This window comes from Sapajus apella, unplaced genomic scaffold (genome assembly GCF_009761245.1).
Source record: "Sapajus apella isolate SASKATOON/1434 unplaced genomic scaffold, GSC_monkey_1.0 scaffold42, whole genome shotgun sequence".
NCBI lineage: Eukaryota > Metazoa > Chordata > Mammalia > Primates > Cebidae > Sapajus > Sapajus apella.
Window position 1 is genome coordinate 10,268,716 of NW_022436982.1, and position 17,574 is coordinate 10,286,289.

Consider the following 17,574-nt stretch of genomic DNA (forward strand, 5'->3'; position numbering starts at 1 on the left):
TGTTCATAAATATGCATGGATAAAAATAGATTGTGGAGTATAGTGAGCGTGCTTGAGTCATTTCCACCCTGAAGGTGCAGGTTTGAAGCCTATTTCATGGCTTGTCATAAATTTATAGATGCTATAATCTTCATTTCCAAGCCACTGTGTGAAAAAAGCCCCATCCTGCTTATAAAGTACTAATAAACAATCTTACTTTTATCAAAAAGTGAAGTTTAATGCAGCAGTATGCAGCTAGTTCTCCGAGGGAGGATTACACTACATCCACACTGGTAATTGCTGTTCAGACTGTTTTTCAGTTTCATGCTGTGCTTTATGGGCATATGTAAGAGTATTAAATTTTGAATGTTAAAAATTTATTTTATGCCTAATATCACTGTTAGCCAAACAAATGGGAAGTCTAAGATGTTCCTTAAAACTTTTGAATGTAAGGGAGCTGTTCTGCCAAATCTTGTAGTTAAAAAGGCTAGCAACATAGATTTGATTATAGATTTTAAAAATAAATACAGAGATAGTTTTCTTTAATAAAAACAATGCTTGTTCTTTTACAAACAGTTAAAAAGTAGAGAAACATTGTGAGGAGGAAATACTAGCTATAGTTCCATGTACTGAAGCTGCCATGTGAAGATTTGTGAGTTTTTTGTTTTTTAAGGTAGTTTTCTCTTTACTATTTGTTTCTCTCCCCCTTCCAGCAAAATGATAATACCCTGGAGGCATGTTGTATATTACAGTGCATAATTTTTTTAAAGCAATGACTTCAGAAGAAAATGGAGCCCGATTTTTCATTCAAGTGAAGATCCATGTAGTTGATCTGAATCTGCTCAGAGGAGCCCCTATTACTTGCCTCTGTGCTGTTAATTGGCTTCATAGGAAGCACCGTAAGAGCTCTGAGTAGAGAGAGCTAGCACTACATGCATGCCTGGGAGAATAGCCTAAAGATTTTGCTGTCATGAGAATATTTAGACAAGTGAGGGTATATAGAATACAGCCTTGACTGTGTTGGTTAATTCATGATACTCATACATTGTCACCCTCTGTTGTTATCACATAGACTAATAATGGGGTTAAATAGAAATCCAGGCCTAGCAATACAGATAAATTTGTTCAAAGCAACAAAAATATATTTTATATCATTCATGCTTTCTGATTCATCTATTCTTAATGAGATCTTGTGAAGTGAGAGTAGGTTTCACCTCTGACACAAAGTGCATTTCATCTCTTAACTGACAGTCCATCAGAGGTGGATGTAGCTTGTGGTTTAGTCAGTGGTTCTCAAGCATGTACCACACCTGCAGCAGCATCAGCATTCTTCTGGAACCCTGCTGAAAATGCAAATTCTTGGGCTTCATTCAGGACCTACTGAAATAATGTGTGAGGGTGATCCACAGATCGTTCTTATGCATGCTCAAGTATGAAGATCACTGGTTTAGGTGGCTCAAGCTGTGTAGAGGCTGTTTTATTGCGAATCTAATGCTTTTCTAATGGAACACCTAAGTTCTAGGGGTTAATAATTCTTAATAGGAGATACTACATAAATGAAAAGATATATTTGCTATCATTTTGCCATTTATTCTTTATACTTGAGGCTTTCAATGTGAACTTACTCAATTAACCTGAAATGAAAAATGAAACCCTGCAATTTTCTTACTCAGCCATCAGGTGGTAATAATGTGTAATGCATATTCTTTAAATAGAAAAGGTAAAGTAATAGGGGTTGTCTTAGATAAGCATATGTGGAAAAAAATGCTTTATCTACATTAGAAAATTCTAAGTCATTGACCTTACACAGTGTTCATTTTAAAGCAAGTAGAGCTTCATTTTTTTTTTAAGTTCTGCAAGTGTGATGGTCCAGTGCTTTTTCTCTGCATACTTTTCGTAGTAACCTCTGTTGTTTTTTTCTTCACTGGCATCATCTGAATCAGCTACACTTTCTAGCTACTAGTCTAATCTGGTTCTGCTAGTACTCATTTACTTGCCAAAAAAATATTTCCCTGTCACCGCTTATCTCATGATGACCAGCTGTGGCCACCCCACTAGCCTGTTCACGCTAATTAAATGGAATGAGCTGGGTTTCCCTCTACAATTTTTCATAACCTGGAAAGGTTCTTGGCTATCCCTCTTCTTTCCCATTTGTGTCTTTCACACTGGGGAGAATGTGGGGCAGGTAGTGATCTTCTGTAGTCAGAAGTGACGCTACTGAGGTCAGAAAGCTTTGATGCTTCTAGAAATTTATTTTTAAAATCTAGATCTTTTCTTTTTCTCCATATAATACTATTTCTGTAATAAAATATAGATAACGTTAAGAGAGCTTCAGAGAACTGGAAGAACCTCTTCAGGCATTTTTTCCTAAAGGACCTATATCCTATACAATATTATTAAGTTGAATATATTATTTAAAATTTCATCTGAAATATCTTTCTACCACCGTGTATGTATTTTTAGCATAGCTTTGTAGCATTTTTAGCAAATTCCTCTGTTCTCCTTGTTTCAAGGACAGGAACTACTGTATCCCTCATTTCTGAGCTCCTTGTCCAATAGCACAATTTGAAAAATGGAACTCCAGTATACTGTTGATATTAAAAGAGTGTACGGGAGAGAGGCAGGAGAGAGAGAAAACATGGATGTGCTTGTGCTTTCTTAGCTTAGCTTATTGGAATGTATGTGATAATGGGCACTCAGATTACATAAGTGACATGAATTTTTTTAAAATGCAAAATTGTAATTCTAAACTGAATGGCTAATACGTTAAGGGGGAAGTTTCCTCCTGGTGTGATTTTGTGGCAAATGTTATATGTAAGTGAAAACATGTTCTTGAGAATGGAAAATTAATATGTCCTTTTTTCTCTCCTTCCCCTCTCCTCCTACTTCCTCTTTCCTAAATGTTTACTCAAATTTACCATAGGCATATCAAGGGGTGTAGGGTTTATTCGATTTGACAAGCGAATTGAGGCAGAAGAAGCTATCAAAGGCCTAAATGGCCAGAAACCTCCCGGTGCCACGGAGCCAATCACTGTAAAGTTTGCTAACAATCCAAGCCAAAAAACCAATCAGGCCATCCTTTCCCAGCTGTACCAGTCTCCAAACAGAAGGTATCCAGGACCGCTAGCTCAGCAGGCACAGCGTTTTAGGTAAGTCTGGCTGATTCTTGTGCCCAACTATTAAACTGAAAGAGAATACTCAGGTTTATTTTCCAGTACTTTTTTTGACATGATCTTTGGTTTGCTTTTATCAGTGTTATTGTAGCTTTCATTGTTATTAATTTTTATTTCTTCATGGGCACAGAGAGAATCTACTTTTGAGGAATAGTGTCTTTTGCTAGTATTGAAGGTGGGGACCAGAGGACAATAACCTACAGCAGTGATTCGTAAGCAAGGGTGATCTTTGTCTCCCAGGGAACATTGGGCAATGCCTGGAGATACTCATGTTGGCTTAACTTGTTGGGGTGCTACTAGCATGTAATGGCAGAGGTCAGGGATGCTGCTAAGCCCCTGTGATACAGAGCATAGTCCTGACAATAAGAAGTTACCTGGCATTAACAGTGCTGTAGCTGAGAAATTCCAGTCTGTAGATTGCTGGGGTTATCTTAATTGTTTCCAGGGCTTCCTTTTTTTTTCTGAAAAGATTTTATTCTCATGTGTCAATTTTTAGGTCAAGCCATTTCTCTTCACTTCATAGTTTGTGCACCATTAAGGATATATAGCCTATGTGACTACATTAAGTTTCTACAAATGAGTTCCTCTCTTCCTTTTGAAAATTGTTTACAAACAGGTTGGCAAACTTTCTGTGTTAAGTACAAGATAGTAAATATTTTAGCTATATGGGTTATGATCCCTGCTGTATTTGTCTTGTTTTGTTTTTTTCAACAACCTGTTAAAATGTAAACGCCATTCTTAGTTTATAGCCCATATAGCGACAGGCGACAGGCAGTCTTCCTTTGGCCTGTGGGTTTTAATTTACTGACCTCTGTATAGTCCATAGAATGACCATGACTTCAGCCCAAAGAAGACGCACTATCTCATTGACAGATAGAAATATTCTAACTTTTTAAGTTTTATTCTGATCCTGGGATCACAAACCCAGGAGTCATTCAAAAAATCTCTAATGTGCATGTAAGAAGAACAATGACTTTAAGAAGTTAAGCAGAGCACAGAGTTTCTGGTTTCATAAGCAAGTCATGCAGTTTTTATTTTCCAGGACACTTTAAAAATATCCTTTTTTTGGCCATATGGTGTACTACACCCAGAATGCTATCTGACCCCACACTGATTTTTTTAATTATTATTTCCAAGAGCATATCAATTTTATTTATTTCATTCCTGGTACAGAATAGTTAATTACCAAAAACATAATAAAAAATATAATGTAATAAGATTAGGGAGTTTTCTAGCTTAAATCTATGCATTTATTTTTTTTTCCCATTGGAATATTTGCAGTGCTGAAGTGAGTGGAGATAAAATCAGTCAAAATATCTCCTTTTTAAAAATACTAAATTATATTGCTTGAGGTATGAGATGGAAATTTGCTATAAATGTCACATTAAATTTCAACTTAAGTTGGCCTTTGCTGTAGGAGAAGAGGTGGTACTGTCAAAAGGCTACATCTGAACTCTGGATTATTAGGTTGCCAGTGGATTTAGCTTTGTACTTCAGGCTCTGCTGTGAGGAAAAGGCCTTGGTTTAAAAAACCAAAAAACAAAAAACATTTGTCACCTTTGACTTCCTATGGTAGTGGCAATCAGACTACATTAAGATGGGTGGGGCTGCTTGATGCTTGCCTTTGTGGAGAAAAAAGTCTTAGAAAGCCCTTTTTCAGCTCTGCCCAGTAGGCTTCCTCTATGACATCATAACTGAATAATATATGTGTAAATATACTTTTTAAATTGCAAACTTAGGGGAAACAAACCTGAAGGAGTTTTACAGGTATTTCCTAGGCAGCTTGTCCAGTTAATTTCAGAACTCTTTAGGGCCTTGAAAATGATTTTGAGTTTAGATAGAGAAAAGTTCTTCAAAACGTATTGGTTAATTTTTAACATTGTGAAGGTATAAAATGTTTACTGTTAGTAGAAAGTTCTATTAGTTGTTACATTTGTTTCTGATTGAAGCAGTGGTTTTGTTTGATAGTTACTGAGTAAAACAACATTCTTGGAATCAAGATTGAATTCTTAGGAAGATTGAGCAAAAGGACTGAGAAGACAGGATTTAGAAAAGTGCCTCATTATTGAAATGGCAAGGTTTGTAGGCCACTCAGGCGCTAGGTCATTGATGGGTGTCAGCCCTTAGGTTTACCTAGCCTTCATCCCTGCAGGCTATGTGCTTTTTATTTTTGGTTGGGTAAAGCTTTTCAGGATGTTCTGATGGTCAAATTTAATTATCCTTTTCTGGCCCATTCTGTGTTTTTATCTTTTAGTACCATATGTTATCATTAACTTGAAAATTCTTTTTCCTTGACTCCTATAGAAAGAAATTGTGGAAGAATAAGAGATTGTCAGTTGTAAGGGAAACTTGGTTTCAGAAAATGGAAGAAATTGTTATTCTCTCTTTAGATTTTAAACTGTTGTCCGGTTCACCCCATTTCTCATTCCTCCCATGATTCCTGTTCAGATAATAAAATGTGACTGAGTTAGTGTGCTCAGATACAGTGTTTGATCTAGATTGGGTGTGTTGGAAGAAATTGTTCCTGGAATTCAGGTTTAACCTGATGTTTGGTGCTTTTCTTTAATACAGTATATTTAACTTGGCTGTCATTATCTTGATTTCTGCCCCACTCTCCCTTCTTCTTTGACCTCATAAAGACCCTTGAATTAAGGGCTTGCTTGTTTTGTTGGTATTTTGCTCTTTTCTATAGTCTGAGTTGTAAATCACCACATAGATATTTTGTCCCTGATATTTGTGTTTTAATGCTCTTGCCTTGAGTTTGCCACCTTTCAGCAGACACGTAGAAAATTTCTCACTGTATTTTTATGTTGTTATGGTACCTTGGGAGTTGAGAGACATTGACGAATACAAGTTATATATATTATAGACAAGAATACTTTTAATAATCATGAAGTATAAGCCATATAATAAGGGTTAAGTTTAAAAGTGAGTTTGTGAGGTTTATGGCTTAGTCAACCCATGTGACTTAGAAAATCATTTTAATATGAGCACTGCTGGTCTAATATGCTTATTTAATTGACTACAGTTTTCAAAATAGGGCAAGCCTTATTTATTTGGATGGATGGTATAATTCAAACCCCTTAAGTATATTCTTGGGACATTGTATCAGAATTAAACTTTAAGCCAAAATTTTTCATGTTCTTTTCTTGTGGAAGCAGCTTTAGTTTTATTGAATATGATTTAGTCTGATGCCCTGTGTGCCTGCTTCTATGAGCCTTTATGCATTTTTTAAAAAGCCTTTGAAATCAGCCCTTGAGTTGCCTCTAAGGCATGTGCTGGTTGTGTTATCACAATTTCCTTTTGGAAGAAACTGGTGTCAATCCCCTTGATTAATTTTCCCCTTTCTTTTTTTTTTTTTTTTTTTTTTGAGACGGAGTTTCGCTCTTGTTACCCAGGCTGGAGTGCAATGGCGCGATCTCGGCTCACCGCAACCTCCGCCTCCTGGGTTCAGGCAATTCTCCTGCCTCAGCCTCCTGAGTATCTGGGATTACAGGCACGTGCCACCATGCCCAGCTAATTTTTTTTGTATTTTTAGTAGAGACGGGGTTTCACCATGTTGACCAGGATGGTCTCGATCTCTTGACCTCGTGATCCACCCGCCTCGGCCTCCCAAAGTGCTGGGATTACAGGCTTGAGCCACCGCGCCCAGCTAATTTTCCCCTTTCTTAGAGGACAGATGCTACCATCTAATTGAATAAGGCAGTAAGATGATGGTCTTGTTGTGGATAATTTCCAAGTAGTTCTTGGTTGGTGCTTTGGAGAGATTTTGATAACCATTATTTGTGGGATTCAGACTATATTTTCTTACTCATCAATAACTTCATATTTTTATTTCTCATTAATTGGTTTCACATTTCCCCTTTACTTACATGTAGACCCTCTCATAGTCTATTTTTATTTTCTACTTATAAATACCTAGCTTTGAAATAGGAATGATCTACCTGATACATGGTTGTATTCAAAATGTTGACAAGATATAATTGGAGCTGTGTTCCTGTTGATAGAAAAATGTTTGTACACGTATCTCCTATGTGCTTTTTTTTTTTTTTTTAATAAACTACATATGTACATGGGCTTGTGCTATTCATTAAATTAGAAACTCTAATCAAACATTAAAAAGGATAAAGATGAGACAATCAATATATTAAATGTCTTGCTAATTACTATACTGGTTGGCTTCATTTTCCATGTACCTAATATCTTAATAAATACAATATCTTTTAAAGCAAGACCCAAAAAATAATTTCAGATTTCCCATCTGACTTCATGTGATGTATGTTGGATTATCTTGTGTGTAACCTCATAATGTAGCTTGTACTAAGACTAGGAGAAATAATTGGCTCTCCCTTTCCCTATTATATTTCCTTTCCTTTAGTTTTTACTGTGATTTTTATTTGTAACAAGTAATTTTTTTAAGTTACATTTTTTTTAAATGAAGGTTATTTCAATTAAAGCAGTTTATCCAGCCTAATCTTCCATATCAGCTTGCTGCGTTATTTGTAAAATGAATTGTGTTCAGTCTAAAGACCAGGGGAGAGTGCCACTGGCCACCTCTCCCCTTTGAGACTGCTCAGTCTTCCTGCAGAGAGGCAGGTGATACACAGGACTGAAAGGGTACTGGGTTTAGTGCATCTATTAAATATAAGTAAAAAAATACTTTATGTTAAATACATGTTTATTTATATTTTAATATATATATATGTATATGAAATGGCTACTTAAATATTTACCTTCCATAATGTAGTACATTATCAAACACCTTCCCTCCCTGAGTTATTCTGGAGGCAGCTAGCATGCTCTCCATTTAAAAATTGACTTCCATTTCTAAATGACAGTAAGATATGTCCTTGAGCTATATGGACAGACCCAGCAAAGACTTATTTGTAGCAGCTTATAGTAGTCCTTGTGTCTGAGGTGCTGTACCATTTTCTCCTACAACTGCTTACGTTACCGTTTGCCAAGTGCTACTAGATTTGGAGTGTATGGTGCCCATGTGGAGCACCTGCTGCCTTTTCTGAGCTCCCATGGGAAACATGAATGTGTGGCACTGAGAAAGCAAGGAAACACTTCTGGGCCAAGCTGCATACAGGCAGTGGTTTCAGCAGTGCCTGGGCCCAGTTTTCTAGGTTCCATGCTTCTCCCTACACTCGTTGGTGATGAAGGAGAAGAAAGAATAGAGTTGATAACTTGGCTTAAATTCCAAAGGACCTTTTTTTTATTATTATTGTTTTTTTCAATGAGAGAGAAGTGGAGAAACCAGTGAAGATCATTGTATCATATAAGACTTCACAGGTAGATATGATGCCCTATCATAATTTGGAGGGTTGTCAAAGATCCTGTTATAAAAATTCCACACCTGCTATCTGGAGATACCAGAGATGGAAGTTGGGGAGATGGAGGATGGAAACGAAATGTTTCTCCCTTAATGCATGTACAGTCATGCGTCATATAGCAGCGTTTTAGTCAATCACGTATATGACCGTGGCCCCATAAGAATATAGTGGACTGCAAAATTATTCCTATTGCATAGTGATATTATAGTTACCCTAATATTTTCGTGCAATGAATTACCTTTTCTGTGTTTTGATATGGTTAAATACATAATACTTAGCATTGTGTTAGAATTACCTACAGAATTCAGTACAGTAACATGTTATACAGGTTTATAGCCTAGGAGCCATGGACTATACCATATAGCTAAGCGTGTAGTATGCTATACCATCTAGGTTTGCATAAGTACATTCTATGATGTTCGCACAACGAGATAACCTAGTAACACATTTTCAGAGCATACCTCCATTGTTAACGCATGACTGTAATTCGCTTCAGGGGCAGGTGTGGTTTCTACCCTGTTTGAAAATTCTGAAAACTCAATTAGGGTATTCTTTCTCTGGGTGTTTGCTTGGTGTCCTGAGTGGGTGGTGGCAAAGCGTGACCATTCCCTACCTGGATGCAATTAATGGGCATAGATGGTGTAACTTTTGAGTGAATTGATAAGGTGCCTCTGCGTTCTGGGCCTTCTAGTACTTTGGATGGAGACCTCAATGTGCTGTTCTTTTCTACAGGTATCGTATGCCAGATGCATTTTGTATTGATCATTCTAGCAATTTGATTAAATTGCATTATTACTTTATAATTGGTAATACTGATATGTGTTTGTCTTAATTGCCGGTAATTGTGACCCTTGTTCTTGACTATAAAGGCATGGCATCTTTACTATACTCATCTCTGCAAAAATTAAAACCCCACATATGTGCTCTCTTTACTATGTGCAGACAAGGTCATCCAACCAATCCTCTCAGTAGTTTTCATTCTAGACTAAGTAGTTGACAATACTTTTGGTAACCTCATTGTCTTTATTTGGTCATCACATACTTATTATAAACCATCAACGACCCTGGCTAGTGTCATTGTGGCCTGTTCTGTTTCCTTACCCTTTGCATAAGCTCAGTTCTTTTTATCTTTACAAAACAAGATTTTCATTGGAGATTGAGGTCAGGGATACGGGGAGACAACATTTTTTTCCCCATTCTGAAAGACCAGATGAGATGTTTTTTTGGCTTTCATAAAACTAAAAGAGTTGCTTTTGCATGTATACTTTAGCCTGACTTGGTCCCACGGGTTAGGCAGTATGGTTGACACTTTTTTCAAACGTACCTTGCACAGGTGTTAAAGAAAAAATTTCCCCCTCCTTGCTCCCAAATCTTGGAGGGACAACCCTGAGGTGTCTTTGGAGAGGGTTGGGCATTGCAGCAGTTGAGGGTGGTTGTGGGCTATGTATTAAGTTATGCCTACCTCCTCAAAACACTTAATTAATTGGTAAGCACTGTGGAAATTTGGGACATTAGAGTGGTTTTTGAAACTGATGAAACAAGAATCAAATACTGTAAAACTAATTTTTGATACAGAAAAACGGTAGAAGGTTTTAAACAGTACCAACACCCCTCGCCCCCCACCACCGCTATTTACTTTCTTTAAACATTTTAAGAGAAGCTCAGGTTGGCTTGTTTTGTTTCTTACTTGGCCTTTGAAAACTGAGTAGGATGACACTTCCTACAGCATAATTTGAATACAGCATCCAGATCAGGATCTGAACTCCTGGCTTTGTTGCACACTAGAGTGGTGGGATTTTCTTTCTTCCTTCTTGACCTCAGCTGAGCACATTTGAGACAGGAGGGTTAGCTTGGGTTGTCTATAAGATTTTTTTCTATCTGTAATTATAGCTCTTTGATTCTAAGAGATGAAAGTCCTTCAAAGTTGACAAATTAAAGGGAAATTTATAGAATTCTGTAACCTGCAGAGTTTGAATATCAGTGCCGTAATTTACTAGCCCTGAGCAAGCCACTTAAACTCTGCCTTAGGTATTTGCAGGGACCAACAGAGTCGTGAAAATCAAAAATAGTATAAAGAACATGTAGCTATACATTGACCCGATGAGAACACTAAAGTTAACTATCACAGAACTTTGGCACTTCCTCTCTGAAAGGTATCCTCAGATGACCATCACTGTGTCCCATGTACTGCCCCTTGTAGAAAGAAACCATTGATTGGAAGAACTGTCTGTCCTGTGGCAGTCGGTGCCCATTAGCTCAAGAATGTGAAAAGACCCAGTGTTCTGAGACTTCACTTATAATCAGTGTACAGATATCCCCTCAGAAGATGGCAGTAATGAGTCCAGCTTTCTTGAACATCAAGGGGAAAATTAAAAACTGAAGTTTGCTAAATGTGTGTTTTGCAGGTTGGACAATCTGCTCAATATGGCTTATGGAGTAAAGAGGTAATGATAGAGGTTCATGATACTCATAATCCCTTTCCACAATTGATTGGTTTCTTTGATTTTGGGAGTGCTATTTACACCCCTCATAAGTTTTTGTTGGGTTTTATTTTGCATGTGCAACCTAATGAAAAACTGCTTTTTGAAGCACAATTGACTCAAGAAATTTTTACACCACTGGATGCCACCTGGTCTTTTAAAAACCCATCATTTGTTTCATATTGCGTTGCGACGTTATAGCATGTTTACATGTGTGTTGGTCCCTCCCCCTGCCAATCCTGCTTAATTCATGAAGCCAGTTCTAAATATATTTCTTTGCTATAGTGGATGATATTTAGTACAGTAAATAATGGTCATTTCATAAGTTTTAATATCTCAGTAGTGTAGCATGTCAATGCAAAGCCACACACAGTACTTGGTCAAAACATCAAATAGTTTATTTGTTGGGGGAGGAGGATTACTAAAATTCTTGGGGATGGAAAAGGTAAGGTATAAGTCCATTGCTATAACCAGCCTGTGTTTCTGTTTTTTGTGTGTTTGTGTGTATTTCCTATTCTGTTTAGTAGGTTTTCTCCAATGACCATTGATGGAATGACCAGTTTGGCTGGAATTAATATCCCTGGGCACCCTGGAACAGGGTGGTGTATATTTGTGTACAACCTGGCTCCTGACGCAGATGAGAGTATCCTGTGGCAAATGTTTGGGCCTTTTGGAGCTGTCACCAACGTGAAGGTCATCCGTGACTTTAACACCAATAAATGCAAAGGTTTTGGATTTGTGACTATGACAAACTATGATGAGGCTGCCATGGCGATAGCTAGCCTCAATGGATACCGTCTGGGAGACAGAGTACTGCAGGTCTCCTTTAAGACAAACAAAACGCACAAAGCCTAATGAGCTCTTGTCCTCAGTCCATTTATATATGAAAACTATACAACAAAGGCAAGTTAAGAGAAACTTTATACATTAGTAAATGTCTTTGTAAGTCAGTGTTGAGATGGGGATAAAACGACTACTTAGCATCCTAAGAAATATGTGAGATTTTTTATTGCTAGTATTTGAATTAAAACTTCTTAAATATCTTTTATGTTTGAATATGGACAAGAGGTACAGGGTTTTTACCTGTCACATTGCATTCTATTGCCTTCTTTGAAGAAGGTGGACCTTTTAAAGTGTTTCAGCTAAGGGAAGACATTTCTTTTCTTTTTACATAACTGCCTTGAACCTGTGAGTAAATATTGAGGCTTTGTGTTGTAATTCTTCAGTTGGTTGTATCTTTTTTTCCCCCCTTTTTTTCCTTTTTCTGATTAGCTTTGTGTTTGGTTTACATTTAAAGCATTGCTGTTATGTCTAAGAAAAGTATTTTGAAGTTTACATTTTTATTTATGAAGTTTAAAACAGTATTTATTTTGTAATTATGATTTGGGTTGGGGAAGGGGGGGCTACATTATAAACGCTTATTGTAAGAATACTGGAGAACTTTTCGTAAAGCAGTACCTTGCCAAAGAGATAAGAGCCTCTTTGATGTGGGTTTAAAAAAAGCATCTATTTTTATAAAAAAGAAAATTTGGAGAAACTTTTTACTGGTCCTGGAACAAATATTTTGACTTGAATACTTTGAGAAATCTCTTCATATGACACCTAGTGAGCTTTTAAAATTTACCAGGAAATTTGCAGTGGTTGGAAAATTTAGAAAGATTTATGGTGTAGAAAATACTTTTGAGATCTTTGTATGAAAGGAGTAGAATCAATGGGTGAAACACTGCTGATTTCATTTTTGTAATCACCAGTGGAGCGTCTGATCATCCTGGTTATTATGTGATAGGTGGCTCACATTGATTTGTGATTTTGAAACAAATAAAAAAATTTACAAAAGAATATATAAGAGCAGGCAAGAAATTTAAATTACCAAGAGATGGGGGAAAAAATCTGTTCTTCCTAAAGAAATCCCTTCAGATAGAGCTCATGGTGTTTAGTGATGTACTTGCAGTATTGTTTGAAGAATTGTTTTGTCTTAAGGAAAAAAGATGTTGCACATGATTTGTACTGCAGCAAATCAGCAAAAGTGATCTGAGTTGGATATATTTGAAGGTATTTTGAAAGTTACGTTCAAGGCTAACACCTGAGCTTTGTGTAATGTAAATAAGACCTTGTGTTTATGAACCTTTCAGCTAATTTGATTTTTTTTCCCTTACATGCCAAGTGATGTTCAGGTTTTGAATGTTTTTGTATCAGTTTTTTCCTTTGTAAATGGCATTAACATTGTTACTTGAGGTCTTGCTTAATCACTTTTGTTGTCCTGAGGACTTGAATTTACAGTGCATCAGATTTGTTGCTAATTTTGTCTGTAGATAGTCTAGCTTCAGCTGTTTATGGTGATGCTACATTTTCGTTTATAAATATGTTTGTGGTATAAAAAAATGAGTATAACCATAGGTTTTGAACAAATTTCCTTACATTTTTCATACAAAAATCATAAATATCTGTATGCTATTGAAATTTAACTTTGTATGATGCTTAAACCACTATTTGGGGAAATAATAAAATAAGTCTTTACCATGTATGAAAGAAATTTTAAAAATACAAAATATTTTCTGATTAGCATCTAGCTTATAATAAATTTTCAAAAAAGCTGAAGGCAAAAATGCCTTCATCAGGATGCACTGAGAACTATATAGTTACGTCCTGCTTTTTGTATAAACTGAGATGCTCACATGCTTCCCCTTAGAACAGGCAATGTGCTATGCATAACATAGTTGTACATTATCTTTGCGGTTGCTTTGAGTTTTATTTTTTATTATTTAAAATTGTAGTTATAAAATTTTTCAGTATAGTACAGTACATATACTGTGAGGCGCGTGCTAAAGTGAATAAGCGAGTTTTCATGCTGACCCACTCAATGCTATTCAGAAATCAATTGGCTTAGCACTTTCTCATATCCTTAGGTGCATTTAGATTGTCAGAGTTAACCTTCTGCGTTTAAAAAAAAAAAAAAACACTAAAAAATAAAATACATGTATATACTTAAAAAAAATAATAAGGTTTCCCTCAAGGGAAAATAGCAGCTACATGCTTCTTTCCTATACTACTGTAGCAAACCAAGGCATTGATGAGAGGGCATGCAAATTGTGCTTCACTTTACAGTGTTTATCAGAGCACTTAATAAAATGTAAGGCTGGTATTTATTTGAAGTTGTACAGTATGACTTAATTCACATCTGTTGGAATAGAAAATATATTCTGTTGAGTATTTAAGAGGCTGTACATGTTTTCTTTTGTGTTTGGATTCTTTGTACTTTTTCATGTTCAGTACATCAATAAACAAAGTTGAAGGGAAAGAACAGTGTGGTGAGTAGGTCTTTATACACAATTTGGGGGCACCTGTGCTTAACAGACTTGCTCTCTTGAGTTAAAAGAAGTACCCTCAGAATTTTAGTTGAAAGCAGTGTTATCTCTTAGAATTTCAAAAGGCAAGCTAATTGAAGTAGAACATGCAAAAAATTTTTGGACTGAATGGCACCTTCTGATTAGTTTTCAAATATTACTAAATGAGTAATTCTTACAGGAAGACATAGTTTCATCTGCTAGTTGTAAAGTTTGGGAAATCGGATGTCGACACCATCTTATGGCTCTGATTCAACCTTCAGCTTTTTGCACAAATAGGAATTACCATTACACATTTATATGAGTTAAAGAAAAACCAAATGGAAGGTAACTTACTCGACTTCCACTGGCAATATTTAATTCACTCATGGGATTAACTGTTGGTGTGTCAAAAGTTATTTTTTTGCACAAATGCTGGCCTAAGAGATTCTTTTCTAAAATCAGAAACTCAGTTTCTATTAAGTTAGTGTTGGTGTGTGTCACACACGTTACAGACCATGAACTCTGCCAACCCCGTCACATACAAGTTCAGTTCTGGTATACACCTTTAGCAGATCTGTGAAGAAAAAAAGATTTCCCGCTGTTCTGTTATTTAAGGATTCTGTTTCTGTATAACTTCAGACAAATGAGTATAATAATGAAGTACTTTTTTTTTTTTTTTTAAACAAAGTGTACTAAATGACTTTATTGAATCTGTTGGCTTTTTTGGTGGAAGCCATTGTAAAAGTAATTGTCCTGAATTCACAACCTACTAGTCAAGAGCATAGTTGAGTGATAAGACACTTCCTTTTCTTTCAACATACAATTAATCTGAAATCTCCGTACTCCCTCTTTTTATTATATGAATTTAATACTCCAATTTTGTGATGTTGGAACATCCTCCCCTCACTTCTCTCCTTCTTGCATGCTTTATCAGTATTTTGATTGGTTTGAATGTCAGCAGTTGTTTTATAATTCAGCAGATAGTGGAAAAATTCTCAGCAAAGGAAGTTGGTATAGTGACTACTGGTATATTTGAGGGGAAGTTTTGTTTTTCTCCCTTTCTTACCTGTGCTTACAAATTATCTGAACAATACTGAAATTCAGTGTTAGAGTGGCCAACATGAAATTCTAAATGTTAACGTCATTTTACATTATTTTAATCTGAGAAAAAATGTTAGCAATTTAACCTTCCTGCTTTTAAAGATAAAGAGATTATAAGATTTCTTTCTTTTATAACAGGATTAAAAATAAATTGTAGTAGAAACTGACAACTTCTTGCTTACAGGGTTACCTAGGACAAAGAAAATGTCTTTTAATAAGTTTGTTGAAATTTTAGTATCTAGGCCTATTAAGCTACGTAGCAACATGCCATTATACCTTTCATTGGGTAAAGAAAGGAAAAGAGGGGAAGCCATTTAACTTCTTTATGCCTCTGTTATATTGGAACCTCACACTGCGGGACCAAACAAATACTGATAAAATCACGACAGTTTATTATTGGATGCAGAACATTTACAGTCCATCATTGCAGTGAATAGCCCATATTTCTCTACTTCTAGTAGTATTCACACCCTTACTCTGAAAATTTACAAAAGTAGGCCTTTGTCCCTTCAGCTTGGAAAGATTGAATATTTACACCATTAATACAGACATCCTGTTGATATAGGATGGACCTTACTGAAATCAACCTTTCTAGAATTCTGGTTCATAGAAAGAAACAAATTTTTTGGTTGGTCAACACATAGGTAACTATCTAGTATACTGTGCCCTGGGTCTCTAAAAATGAGCAAAATACTGCTCTTAACCTTCTTGGATACCACCTAGAAGGGAAAACAAAGAAGTCAGAAGGCTATGACTGCAGCGTTCTAAGTGCTATGAGAGCCCAGAGCAGCTGTCAGGCTAGTTTGCTATAGTTTTTATAAATCTAGTTACAACTCACAAAAGTAAACCTGTTCTACTCTTAGAGATTAATCTTTTCCTTTCTTGGATTAATTGTTGGCTGATTGTTTAATTTTCAGTCTGACAATGGTATCACTTAATTTCGCAAATCTTTTAATGCTGTCATACTCAAGTTGCCCAGATCCTTTCTTTAAAAAAAATTAAAGCTACTAATACACAATAAGACATTGTATATATGAATTATTGGATGATCTGAGGTATTTGGCTGGATAGTCTTGCTCTCTCTAAACATAATCTATGGAGTGACAATTTGGAATGTACTAATACAGTACAGTAAAGTACCCTGGATATTAAAAGTATGTTTGACGGGTTTTATCCTGGCTTAAGAAACACCACTATATTAGGATCTTAAACTTAGTATTAACATTGTTCTTACTTTAAATAACTAAAGATGTAGGTGAAGACTACCTTGATACTAAGCCTCAAAAACGCTCATAGGTGTTGTTTTTTCAAATAAGTACCTTGTAAACAAATAACAGTCTATTTCTGCAGACATAAATGTGTGGAAGACATGCCTTTCTGCTCTCCTGGAGCCTGTCATGCTCTAGAAGATTATATCTGCAAGTAACTATACAGTAAAGAGAAAGTGTGTACAAAGTGCATTAAAAGGAGGAAGGGAGTTTCTCCTTATGTGCATGCAGTCGGGCAGAGGGTGTTTGTGGGATGGGAATGCTGAGCCACACAGAAGTGGCAGCAGTTGAGCTGGATCAGTAAGTGTAGGTGGGATTTTGAAAGAGATTGGGGGAGGCAGCTAAGGAAGAGATCCCTGTGATCCAAGACATGGGCAAGACTCTATCCACCTCTTTTATTTCTGGAGAATTAGTAAGTCATATTCAGTATAGACTTACGAGTTCTTTGAACATTTTTGTGTCCATGACTAGTTAAGGCTAAAAGATGGCTAAACAGCAAAACTTTTTGCCTTCTTGCCCATTTATACTGCAACACTAAAAATTATTTGCCATGATAGATTGTATGTTGTTTGGGGAGTTCCATAGAACTTGCTAGGGACATTGCTCTCTTAAAAGAAGTATTTATTTGGGATGTGTCAGGTAATCAGTATATATGAAAAGATCAAACAAAAACAATCTCTCCAGCAATAGAATACTAATCTTTTTCTCCCACCTCTATACCTATCAAACTCTACTGTTTAAGATGATAAAAGTGATCATTTTTTAGTATTTATACTATTTTCTAGTGTTATAGTACCTGATTCATTTATTTCTTGGATATGTATTTTACACTCTTCTCACCCATATCACTCAAGCATCATCTTACTCGAAGGTGAGGGGAAAACTAAAAAATTCAAATATTTCACAGATCT

General features: G+C 36.1%; 1 protein-coding gene across 29 annotated transcripts in view; it reads left to right on the top strand.

Annotated features, from left to right (window-relative positions):
* Positions 1–14,269, top strand: part of ELAVL2 (ELAV like RNA binding protein 2) — a 155,856-nt gene extending 141,587 nt beyond the window's left edge. For 16 of the 29 annotated variants that reach the window (XM_032300039.1, XM_032300042.1, XM_032300032.1 and 13 more), the window contains 3 exons: positions 2,903–3,128; positions 10,894–10,932; positions 11,493–14,269. In XM_032300039.1, the coding sequence (XP_032155930.1) occupies positions 2,903–3,128; positions 10,894–10,932; positions 11,493–11,823 (596 nt within the window). In that variant the 3' untranslated portion in view covers positions 11,824–14,269. The remainder of the gene's footprint in view (positions 1–2,902; positions 3,129–10,893; positions 10,933–11,492) is intronic. The other 13 variants (XM_032300036.1, XM_032300041.1, XM_032300044.1 and 10 more) reach the window with 1 other exon arrangement.
* The last annotated feature ends 3,305 nt before the right edge of the window (positions 14,270–17,574 follow it).